The 12,890-nt window shown below is 16.8% G+C and overlaps 3 protein-coding genes across 3 annotated transcripts; 2 read left to right on the top strand and 1 right to left on the bottom strand.

Moving 5' to 3' along the window:
- Positions 1-606: 606 nt before the first annotated feature.
- Positions 607-1,704, bottom strand: PRELSG_1117900 (conserved Plasmodium protein, unknown function; the record flags this gene model as incomplete). Its single annotated transcript, XM_028677448.1, has 1 exon — positions 607-1,704. One exon carries the CDS (start codon positions 1,702-1,704, stop codon positions 607-609), a length of 1,098 nt encoding a protein of 365 aa, XP_028533835.1.
- A 2,407-nt stretch (positions 1,705-4,111) lies between these two features.
- Positions 4,112-5,470, top strand: PRELSG_1117800 (microtubule-associated protein ytm1 homologue, putative; the record flags this gene model as incomplete). The annotated part of the gene is made up of 1 exon (XM_028677447.1): positions 4,112-5,470. One exon carries the CDS (start codon positions 4,112-4,114, stop codon positions 5,468-5,470), a length of 1,359 nt encoding a protein of 452 aa, XP_028533834.1.
- Positions 5,471-8,072: 2,602 nt separating this feature from the next.
- Positions 8,073-11,757, top strand: PRELSG_1117700 (conserved Plasmodium protein, unknown function; the record flags this gene model as incomplete). The annotated part of the gene is made up of 2 exons (XM_028677443.1): positions 8,073-8,180; positions 9,178-11,757. 2 exons carry the CDS (start codon positions 8,073-8,075, stop codon positions 11,755-11,757), a joined length of 2,688 nt encoding a protein of 895 aa, XP_028533833.1.
- Positions 11,758-12,890: the final 1,133 nt, after the last annotated feature.

Genomic DNA, 12,890 nt, shown 5'->3' with positions numbered 1-12,890 from the left:
AAAAAAGAAAGATGAAATAAATGTAAAATGAAAAAAAATAATCCTTAAGGATAAATAAAAATTTAGGCGCAAAAAGAAACTTAGAAGCAAAACAAATTGTGAACTGATAAATATTTACTAAAAAACATTCAAAATGGTATATATAAATATATAATTTAGAACAGATGTACACGCAACAAATTGTAAAACTAAAAAAAAAAAAGTGAAATAATAAAAGTAATTTTTCTTAATATATCAGTAATATTCAAATTTTTTTTTTTTAATGCTCATCGGAATACTAAAAAAAGGAAGAAATAAAAAAAATATAAGCAAAAGAAAAAAAAAGAATAAACAAAAAAAAAAAAAAAAATGAATAATAATAATTACAAATAGATTATACACACTTATTTGTTTCTCAAATTTTTTTAATATCACAAATTTTGATATTATTTATAAAGTATTTAATTCTCTACCTTATTTTTTATATAATTTATGCAATGTATATATAAAGTTTCTCTACGAATAATAAATTTAAGAATACTTTTGTATTTACATAATTTTTTTACAAATTATATTGTTAATAAATCATACTAACGAAAATACATTAAATTTATATAAATATATTTGTCACAATTTAGCTAATTTATTTTTCTCCTTTATTATATAAAATTTATTTGAATTCAAAACATAATATTTCTTAATATATATTATTAAAATATATACTATAAATAAAATAAATAAAAATTCAAAAAAATATAAAAAATATTTATAAACATAATTTTTTGGTTTGAAATCTGCTAAATTATTATGATGTACTGAAGGTAAAATAGAACTATATTCTTTTCTTAAATTATCTGAAACATTTGATTTTTGTTTACTAGAACCATTAAGAATATGTTTTTTATTATCATCTTCATTAAATTCAATAGTAATTTTCAAATTATTTGTATTATCAACATTATTATCTCCATCAACAAAATTTATCTTTTCTTTTTCAAAAAGTAAATAATCTTGATTATCATATGGTTTACTTTTTATTTTATGTAATTTTTGCATAATTTTTTCGTAGTAGCTTAAGATATTTAAACACTTGTTACCTAATTGAAAAAAATTTTCCTTTAAACATTTATAAATTTTTGAAAATTTGGAATAGTCATTACAAAAAAGTTCTGAATCGTCAATACATGAATATAGTAATGAATTGTTTAAAGAATTTTGGCAACTTTGTGATAGGCCCTTCTTATTTAACGTTATACATTTTAATATATCTTTATCACAGTTATAATTTTTTATATCATTTTCACATCCCTTTATTGGTTGTGTTTGATTTAAATGGTGCACAATTGTGTTATTAATATCATGATCATATATGTTTACAAAATCTAAAAAGTTATTAATTTCACTATTATAACTACTCATATTTTCATCGGGAACTGATATCGAATAAACTGAAAAATTATATGGAATAATCCGTGATAACATGTCTGTTAGTATATTAATATCATCTATATCAGATTCGTTTCTTTTTTTTCTTTTATTTGATTTATTATTTTCATTAATGGTCAAATGATTACTCATATATGATAGATCTGATTTTAGTATACTATCAAAAAGATCATCGTTAAAATGAGATATATCTATATAAACACAAATTGTTACTTTATGAAGTAACAAAAATATATAATACACAATTAATAAAAAAGATACTTTAACTACTTTTTTCATTTTTTTATCCTTTTATTAATTTTTTTTTATACTTGTAATATATAAATAAAAATACACAATTCGAAATATTATTAAAAAGATAATATATGGTACAAAAAAACAAAAAAACAAAAAAAAAAATGAGATATAAAATATAGTTGAATTGCCTTTTAATTAAATTACTTTTTTTAAGATTTTTTTTCTTTTGTAAAAATACAATATTAAATATTTTAAATGAGTTATAATAATGAACTAATGTTATATAAAATAAAAAATTTTTAATATAAAAATGCAAATCATTTTATTGAGATCAAGTATATATAATATTTACAATAAAATATGTATACTACTTATATCTTAATTTCCAAAAAAAATTAGGAATACAAAAAAAAAGAAAAAAAAAAATATGTAAATACAAAAATATTGTATTGGCTAGTTAATTAAATTCCATAAAAAAATAAAAATAAATAAAATTAAAATAAAAATAAAAATATAATAATTAAAAAAAAAAAATAAATTAATTTTTAGAATAGGAAAAATATATGAAAAATTTTTAGTAAAAAAAGAAATAATTAAAAAAAAAAAATATTATTGAAAGAATATCCTTTTTTTTTATGAATAAAATATCTTTTTACAAAAAAAAAAAAAAAAAAAAAAAAAGATATAAATATAATACTTCTCTTAATTTTGCACAATATGAGAATAATACTATTTTATTGCAAAATTTTTTTTATAGTAATTTCCATTATTTCCATATATTATTATTCTATTAAAGGTATAAAAATAAAAATGTTTATTTTATTTTTATTTTTTATTTTTTTTGAAGCTTAAGTTATTATATTGTGTAATTATTTAAGCTTCTCAATAAATTGCTTAGAATATTAATATCTTATTTGCACTAATACGAAAAAAAAATATATATATAACAAAAAATATATTTAAGAAAAAGTAGTATGTAATAAAATATAAATTTTTTTTTTTTTTTTTGTTATAAAGTATAAATAATACTACTTTTATATTAAAGAAGGAGAAAAAGAAAAAAAAATCTTTCTAACTATAAAAATTTATAATACAAATTACTTTTTGTATATTTATGTGATATTTTAATATAACGACTCTCAAAATTTTAGAAACAAAAAATGAATAGATGCTAAATTCTAATTAAAATATAGACTAAAAACTAAATAACTTTGTAAGTTATTATCTTTAAGAAGAAAAATTTAATTTTTTTTTAAAAAATATTTTAAAAATACATATCACTTTTTTTTTAATGAATAGTAAGACATAAATATTATTTATTTAATGAAAATCAGTGATATATTTCATGTTTATTTAGTTATTTTATTTTATTTTTTTTAATTCTTTTAAAATTATGTGTACTTCTATATTTTTAATGTATAATTATAAAAATGAAAATGTAGCCTTATGAATTATTAATATATTTTTGCATTTAGTTGTATGACTTACAAATTTTACATTTTAACAGTTTAAGGCTATAAGAAAAATATTTTTTAATTAAGAAAAATAAAGAAAAATTACTACTGATAAATATTGAAATATTTAATATAAGGCTTTTTTATTTGTTGCTTATTTACTAACCTAATAGTAAAAAAAAAAAAGAAAAAAGATTTGGAATAATAAAATTTGTAAAAAAACTTCAATTTATACAAGTAGATTATTATTTAAAAAATAAATTTTCATTTATATATGGCTCAAATAGAAGAAAATAGTTTTACTATTTTTCATGTATATATATTTATCTTTATTATTTTTTTTCTTATATTATTTTTAAAAATTGTAAAATAAATAATAACACTAAAAATTTACATTTTTTGAAAAGCTTTATTCAAAAAGTTAAAAATTAAATAATTTTTTTTTTGAAAAATTAAAAAATTCATTTTATAGGAATATTATAGGTGAAGTTTTTTTTTTTATTATGCTAATAGAAAAATAAAAGAATTAATTTTTTATATTCTTAAAAAACAAAGAAACAAAAGTGAAAATGCTTTTCTTTTAATTGCTTCTATTAGTAAAAAAAAGGATAAAGATATATTACTTTAAAAATAAAGTATAATATGGTTGTACTTTTATTAATTTTCACAAAGAAAAAAAATTATACAAAAGAAAAAAAATACAGCAATATAATTTTAGTTACTTTAATAAAAAAAAATAAAGGTATATTTTAAAATAATCCAAAAATGTTATTTGAACAAAAATTTACATTCTTTAAGTAATAAAAAAAAAAAAATAAAATAATATATATAAAAAAATATAATAAATAACTATATACAAGATTTTTTTTTTTTATTATCCTATAACAACACAAATAAAATACATTTAAAAAGAAAATTGTAAACAAAGATTAAAAAAAAAATTGAAAATGAACAATATTGAAAAACCAAAAAAAAAGTATAAATTATTGGATAAAATGAAAAATATTGAAGATGAAATAATAGATGATAATACTGAAAGTGATAATAATTACAACGATGATGGTAATATAACTTCAAATGAAGATAACATATGCGAAAAGCAAATACAAATATGTTTTATTTCTAATTTAAAAGATAATAAATATAAAATTGAAAACAACATTTATACAATTCCAGTTAGTTTTAAGAGAATAGATTTATCTAGAATGATAAAAAAGCTACTAGATATAAAAGAAAATGTTTCTTTTGAATTTTTAATAAATAAAAAAATCCTAAGATCTTCTATAGAAGAATTTTTGCAACTTAATAATTTATTATCAGAAAGTGTTATAGAAATAGAATTTACTGTTCCCATAACAAAAAAAGAAAGTAAAAATATAGATAGTGTATCTGAATGGATATCTGAATTAATTGTAATTGAAAATAAATTGTATTGTAGTACTTTTGAGGGAAATTTATTATATTATGATTTGAAAAATTTTAATAAAATAGATGAAAATAAAGTGTTTGATATGCCAATATTTTCTTTTAATTTATGTAAAGATAATAAATTAAATAGTGATTTATATCATGAGTCTGCTATTGGACTATCTAATGGAACAATAAAAATATTTTTAAATGAAGAAAAAAATGATGGAATAAAAATAAAAAATGAATTATATTTAAGTAATCATGATGATATGATTAAATCAATAGCGTTTAATAAAGACGTTTCATTAATAATAAGTGGAGGAGCTGATAATAAAATAAACATATATGATAATAATTATATTATAGATGAATTAAAACAGTTTAAAAGTGATAATAATAAAAGAAAGAAAAAAAATGTAATAGCGCCAACAAAATGTATACATAAAGAAACTGGAATTATAACAAATTTAAATTTTTTTGACAATAATAAGTTTTTGTGTAGTGGTCTTGAGAAAAATATTAAAATTTTTGATGCAATGAATGGTAGCATGATTTCCTCATTTCCATATAATAAATCTATAATACGTAATGATATTATTAACAAAAACTTATTTATAATCGCTGATGAAAATTCCTTAATTAAATTATTTGATATAAGATGTTTAAATGAAAAATCAGTTATATCATTAAATGAAAATAAATATTATTTTCATGATAAAATAATAACTTCTCTTAAGGGGAATAAAAATGAAATATATTTTTTATCATCATCTCATGATGGTTATATTAACATATTCGATGTTAGATTAAATAAGTTACCTGTTTATACTATTGAAAGTGAAGAGAAAACAAAAATTCTTTCAAGCACATGGTTTTATAAAAAAAAAAAAGATAATTCTATTATAAGTGCAGATGAATATAATATAAATATACACAATTTTTAGCTTAAAAAAAAATAAAATAAAATGAAATAAAATAATAATAATAATATTTGTAATTCATTTCTATATATGTGTATATTTTTTTTATTTTTATTTTTTTTCATTTTAAATTAAAAATTATGACAATTATATATTGTATAAATATTTGTGTTTAGCTAAAATATTTCTTTTTTTCTTTTTTTTAATATTCTTCTTTAAATACTATTTGAAATGAAATACATGAAAAAAATTATAACATTTCATTTTGTGATTAATACTTGTCCAATAATTTGCTTTACCCTTTTTATTTTATATACTTATAAACATAATTATTTGTTTTTGCAAATTTTTTTTAAACATTTAAATTTATTATATTTTAAAATTTTTACTCTTTATTTTCTTTTATCATTTCAAAAATATTTATAAAAATTATATATCTGTATATGTAATATATTTTTAACATTATGTTTTTTGAATTTTCTCTTAAAAAAATACCCCTTTTAATAATAACCTTTTTTATTTTATTTTATTTTATATTTCAAGAAATTTTTTTAATAGACATTAAATTATATCATATATTTGATTTTTTTATTCCTTTTTTATAATAAAATATTAGATATAGATTTTAATGATTTTATAAATAATAAAATTTTAGAAAAAATATAAAAAAAAAAAAATTACTATATATAATGCGATATTTTAACCTGAATACAATTTTTGATTTATTTAATATTTATTTATAAAAAAATATTATATAGCATTCATTTATTTTTTTTTTCCTATGTAAAATAATTTATTAAAAAAAGTTTCATTAAACAATTAAAAAAAAATGAATGCTTATAGTTCTATATATTTAAGAAATGCTTTTTAAAAAAAAAAAAAATATTGCTTAACATAGAAACTAGGATATACTATAACTATTAAAATTTTATTTTTTAAAAAAATATATCATTAAAAATTAAAAGAAACAATGTATTTTTATATTTTTTTTTTATATATAAAAAAAAAAAAAACATATACACTATAAATATACCAAATGGGAAATACATGAATAAAGATCCTTAATAAAGTTGTAGGATTTAGATAGTTACAAAAAAATGAAAGTAGTTATATTTTTATATTCATATATATGTAAAATTACGCTCGGTATTACTTTTAAAGATAATTATGAATATTTTCTCTTCAATTGAATGTAAAAATTTTACTTCATTTTATAAATAGATGAACTAAGAAATATCAGTTACTTTTATTAAAAAAAAAATAAGTAAAATAAATAGTAAATAATCCAAAAATTCAAAAAATTTTTTTGTAAAAATTAACAGAAATATTTATTTGTATTTTTTTCTAATACACATAATATTTAAAATGTTGTCGACAAAATTTTTTGTTCATAAAATAAAAAGATTTTAGTATACATTATATAAACATATCTTTTTCTCTCCGTTCAATTTATGAATAACTTATTCAATTGGTTCGTCTTTTTCTTGTTTTCTTAAATATTTTTTTGAATAAAAAAAACACATTTAATACTTTTAAAAGTTGTAAGTTTATTTGTCTATGAATTTTCATATATATATGATTTCTATAATAAGTTAAAATTCATTTTTACTTTTTAAAAATGCTTCTTGTACATTTTTAAATTATGCTATATAAGAAATTTATTAAAAAGCAAATATTTATAATATTTAATATTGAAAGAATAATGTGAATTTTTCATGTCTAAATAAATATGTATATTTAAAAAAAAAAAAAAAAATTTAAGAATATTAAAAGTATGAAATATCAAATTTTATTCCCCTTTAACATATCAAAAAATGAAAAAATAAAAATATTTTTTCCTTTATAAATTTTAACTATTTCTTTTTTTTTTTATTTAAAATATATATAATCCTTTTTATTAATATTGTCTTCATTGCTTTTTTTAAAAGTGAAAATATTGTAATTAAAATAAATGAAAAAATAATATGAAAATTCAATATACATTAATAGAATTTTTATTTTTAATAAACAAAAAAATATTTATTAAGGTTTTTTTATGGTAAAAGTAAAAGAAACTAAAAAAAGAAACTTGATAGAAAAATTAACGCATGTTTTATATTTTTAATATAAAATTATGGGATGATATATATTACCTTTAACTATATATATATATATATATATATATATATATATATATATATATTTTCCTTTTAAAATTATAATTAACTATTTAATTATATTCTTCGTTTGTTTTACTTTAAAAGAAAAATAAAAAAAAAAGAATTAAATTTATATTTGTAATAAAACAATTATAACGAAGGTCTCTTGAGATTTCATGCACACACATTCATACCAATTAAAAAAAAAAAAAAAATACATTTTTTGATATTTAATATTTTTACTAAACTCATTCATAGGAATGATATAAAATTAAAAACAATGTGTAAGAAAAAAAAATTTAAGTAATTATTTGAAGAAAAAAAAATATTAAAAAAAAGAAAATAAAACATTACAAGCAATATTGTATTCAATTTTAAAAAAATATTTTTTCTTTAAAAAAAGATGTACAAGCAGTTAATATATATATATTTTTTTATATAAAAAATTAATATCTTTGTATAAAAATAAAAAATATAACAAGTTCAAAATGAAAACAAATGAAGAACTTATGCGTAAAGAAGAAGAGGAAATTTCAAAAACAATAGCACTATCGTTAGCAGAATATAATGCTTCACAAAATAAAAATAACGAAAAAGTAAATATATAAAAAAAATAAATAAATGAATAAAATAAAATAAATAAATAAAAATGAAATAAATATGAATGAACATATTTTTTTTTCATTTACTTTATAAGATTATACTATATTGCTTTATATTAATTGCTATTATAATGGAATATTATTTTTGTTTTTACTTCATGCAATTTATAACATAAATTATAGGAGTATCTATATTTATAAAACTTAAAATTATTACTATTTATATATACTTATAATAAGCATATTCTAGATTTATACTATCCTGTATCATATTTAGATAATTTTAATTTACTTGTATCAAATAAGAAGAAAAAAGAGACAATGATTCAGATATACAAAAATTTATTATAGTTTTTAGTTTTTAAATCATATTACTTTAATTTAAATTTAATTTTTTCTCTATATGTCATGTCTATTATAAATAATTTAAAGTGTATGTATTTATATGTATCACTTAAATATCAATATAATATTTTCACATTATATCTATATATCTCTTTTTATTATTATTTTAATATTATTGTTTTTATATTATATTGATTTTTTTTTTTTTTTTTAACAATATCTATACCTAACACATTACCATATTCAATAATGATTTCGCAAATTTTAAATTTATACACATTTTTTATATATACTTATGGTTTTTTTTTTTAAATATATCCTTTTTTAATTTTTTTTTAAAAAAAATATCTAGTTTTACATATTACTAAACCTGTATGTTTTCAAATTTATTATATATTTTGTTATCGCTTTTAATGTATAAATGCAATATATATAAATTTATATAGTTAAATATATATAAATTTTTTTTCAAAAACTTATAACTTAGTTATGCATACATATATTTTAATTAAATATTTATCATGGTTACTGATATTTTTGTATAAATATATAATCTCTCTCTCTATATATATTTTTACATTAATTTATATTGTTTCTTTTTATAATTTTATTATACATCTATTTTTTTTTTTTTTTACTTCTTTAGAACTTTGAATTAGATGATGAAAATGATGAATTGTTACAAGAAGCTATAAGGTTGTCAATTTTAGGGCATAAGAAAAGTGAAAGCAGAAGTATTGATATTAATGATAGTTATTACGATATAATAAAGAAACATTTTGAAAAAATAACTTATTATTTATGTAACACCTATGAATCTACAAAAAATCAAAATGATATAATTGACAATAAGTTATTTTGGAAAGATATATATAAAAATTATAAGAATATCTATATTATTATAAGAGATTATCTGATAAATTTAAATAAGAGAAATGAAAAATTAAATGAGGATACGAGTGACTCTACGTCAAGTAGGGATGATTACGAGAGTGAAGATTCTAGTGATTGTAGCAATTCTTCGTCTTTGTCTTGTTGTTCTTTAGAACGAATTAGAAAAAAATATAGGAAAATAAATTATACGACTAAAAATTATTGTAAATGGTTAAGAAGAGGAAATAGAAGTAAGCGTTTGAATGACCACGTCTATTTGAATTATTTATTAAAAGAAATGAAGTTACTTGAAGATGTTACAAGTGTGCATAATTTAGTTTTCGGTGTGAATAATTATAAATATGCTAACAAAATAGATATAAAAAAATGGTGCAATCATAATATATCGTTTTATGAAAATAAAAATATTAATTTTGGATTACGTCAATTTTTAAGTGGTCCTTGTGGTCTTATATCAAGTATTCAAGGATATATTATAATTATTTTATTATTTAATTATAAATACAATTTCTTGTGGGAGAATGATTATTTTAATATTTTAAAAACAAATAATGATTTTTTAAATTTTACCAGCAATAAAACAAGTGATCAAAATTCTCCAGATACAGCAATCAATAATTCTAACGAAATGAATAGTACAATTAATTCAACAAATAATAAAGAAAATTTTGAGATTAATGGAGCATTAACATTTGAATTCAAAAATAACAATATTAAGTCTAATGAAGTAAATAAAGAAAATAATGTACATAATAATGATAATAATATAAATAATGATAATAATATTAATAATGATAATAATATAAATAATGATAAGAATATAAATAAAGAAAATAATGTACATAATAATGATAATAATATAAATAATGATAATGATATTGATAATGATAATAATATAAATAATGATAAGAATATAAATAATGATAAGAATATAAATGAAGAAAATAATGTACATAATAATGATAATAATATAAATAATGATCATAATAGAAGTAATGATAAAAGTAATAATAATAATAATAATATTAATAGTAATAAAAAGCCCAGATTTGAAAAAGATACCAATTTAAAGGAAGAGAAATTTAAAAATAATTTTAATGAAAAGGATTATGATACCGAATTTTTACAAATAGTACGTGATAATATTAGAGATTTAAAATATTATTCTTTGGTAGAATCTTTAGCATATATATTATATCAGTGTACTGATAAATCTTATTATATAATAGCATTTTTATTACCTGAATGCTATGATTATTATTATTACATGAACAAAAAGAATTCAAAGGAAAATGTTATACGTGATTTAAAAAAAATAAATATTTATTATAAAGAGTTTAATGGAATAAAAGATGTAATAAAATTTTATTTAGAACATTTTATTTTATTTTCTAGTTCAACAGGTGTTATATCATTTTTATATTCAGTTATATTAACAAGGGGAATAAATAATATAAAAAATGATATGGATGATATAAACCATCCCTTGATAGGAATATATGGGCATTGCTCACAAGAATTAGTTAACTTATTATTAACAGGTAGAGCATGCTCTAATGTGTTTGATAATAACAGTATTATAAATACATTTTCTAATAGTGATGTGGATATATGCATGTATGAAGGTAATACCCCTTTTACTTATAACGTAAATGATTCGAAAAATTCGAAAAATCTCAGTTCACAAAGATCATCATTCAGTAAAAATAATATCGTTCTTAAGGGTATAAACAAAAGACCATTAATTGGATTATTAACAGATTTTGAAGCATTTAAGTACTGTGAAGTTGGTAATTTTTACAAATATCCTATTTATCCCATATGGGTAATTAGCAGCTCTAATCATTATACTGTTTTATTTTCTCTAAATATTCATAATTCAAAATGTACAAGTGAAGAATTATTTTTAGAAAAATTAAATAAGATTTGGAAGAAATACGATAAAGAAAATAATAAATATATTTTATCTCATTTTATTCCTCAATTCATTGAAGATCTGAATTTAAAAGAAGAATATAAAAATCTTTTTGATGGTTTTGTTAACGATTTAGATATTTTATTATATTCTGAATTTAAATCATTTTATTTGCAAATGAAGCAAAAGGATATTAATGATCTTAAAAATTCAGATCCTCCAAAAGAAAAATATTTTTACTTATATGATGCACAGGAAGCACCAGAAAGAACTATTCATTATTTTCTTTTGAAAGAAGTTGACTATGATGTATCACATGACAATCATTTGAAGTTTTTTAATACAAGGTGGCCAAACAATACTGTAGAAATATTAAATATAGGAAAAAAGTCTTCTAAGCATAAGCATTCTTATTAAATCATATTTTCATAGAATATATACAAGTAGTAATAAATATTTAATAGAAAATATAAGGAAATGTATAAATATTTTGAATATTTTATGGAACAATTTTATCAATAAATCAATAATATATATCTCTAAGAAAAAAACGGAAATATAATTAAAATTATATATATGCATATGATATTCATTATAATTAATTTGTTTTATAAAAATATTATGTTTGTAAAATTAAATGTGCGTATTTTAATATTAGACTTTTTTTTCCTTTTTTTTTTTTTTTTTTGATAATTATAAAATACATTTTTAATGACAAAATATTAACGCTTTTTTCGTGTTTTTCCTTTTTTTTTTCTTATTTAATTTAAAAATAGAATTAAATTATTTTAAATTCATGAGAAAAGTATATCTAAACATATGATATAAATGTATATAAAAAAAAAAAAATAAAATAACTAATGTATAAACCAAATCTTCTACTAAGGAAACCTTTTCTATAGCTTAATATAAGATGAAAAGTTTTCAATATTAAAGTGGGAAAATACTTCTTTATACAATAAAAAATAAAGTTTTGAACGAAACATAAATAAAGGGAAATGGGATATCAAAATAAATAAAGATAAAGAACTTCAGATAATAAGGAAAGATTCATTTTTTATTAAAAGAAAATTACAATTTTTGATGCGATAAACTAAAATAAATATATAAAAATTTCTGTGAAGCATTAACATATTTCATTATTTTTATATTTATTTGATAAAACATAGTTATATAAAACAGAAAAAGAAAATTTCTACTTCATAAAGTTATAAATTTAAAAATTTTTTAATGATTTAAAGTTTCTTTTTAGAAATAAAATATATGTTGTTTTTAAGATTATTGCTAAGTAGTATTTAATAACAAAGTAAATAGTGTTTTTATTATTTAACCGTGTTTTTATTCCATAATTTCAAGAGGCATTCTGCATTCCTATTTTAGTTTTATATATAGACTTTTTTATTACTTCTCTGCTTTCTTTTCTATATTTTGTTTTATTATATCTATTTTTCCTTTTTATTTTTGTATATTTTTTGTTATGATTAAATACTATACATTTAATATTATTTTATTTTATTTTTTGTATCTTTTTAGTTAATTATATTTATTAT

This window comes from Plasmodium relictum, assembly GCF_900005765.1.
Source record: "Plasmodium relictum strain SGS1 genome assembly, chromosome: 11".
Lineage (NCBI taxonomy): Eukaryota > Apicomplexa > Aconoidasida > Haemosporida > Plasmodiidae > Plasmodium > Plasmodium relictum.
The sequence above is the reverse complement of the archived record's forward strand: the minus strand, read 5'-3'. Positions and strand labels throughout refer to the sequence as shown.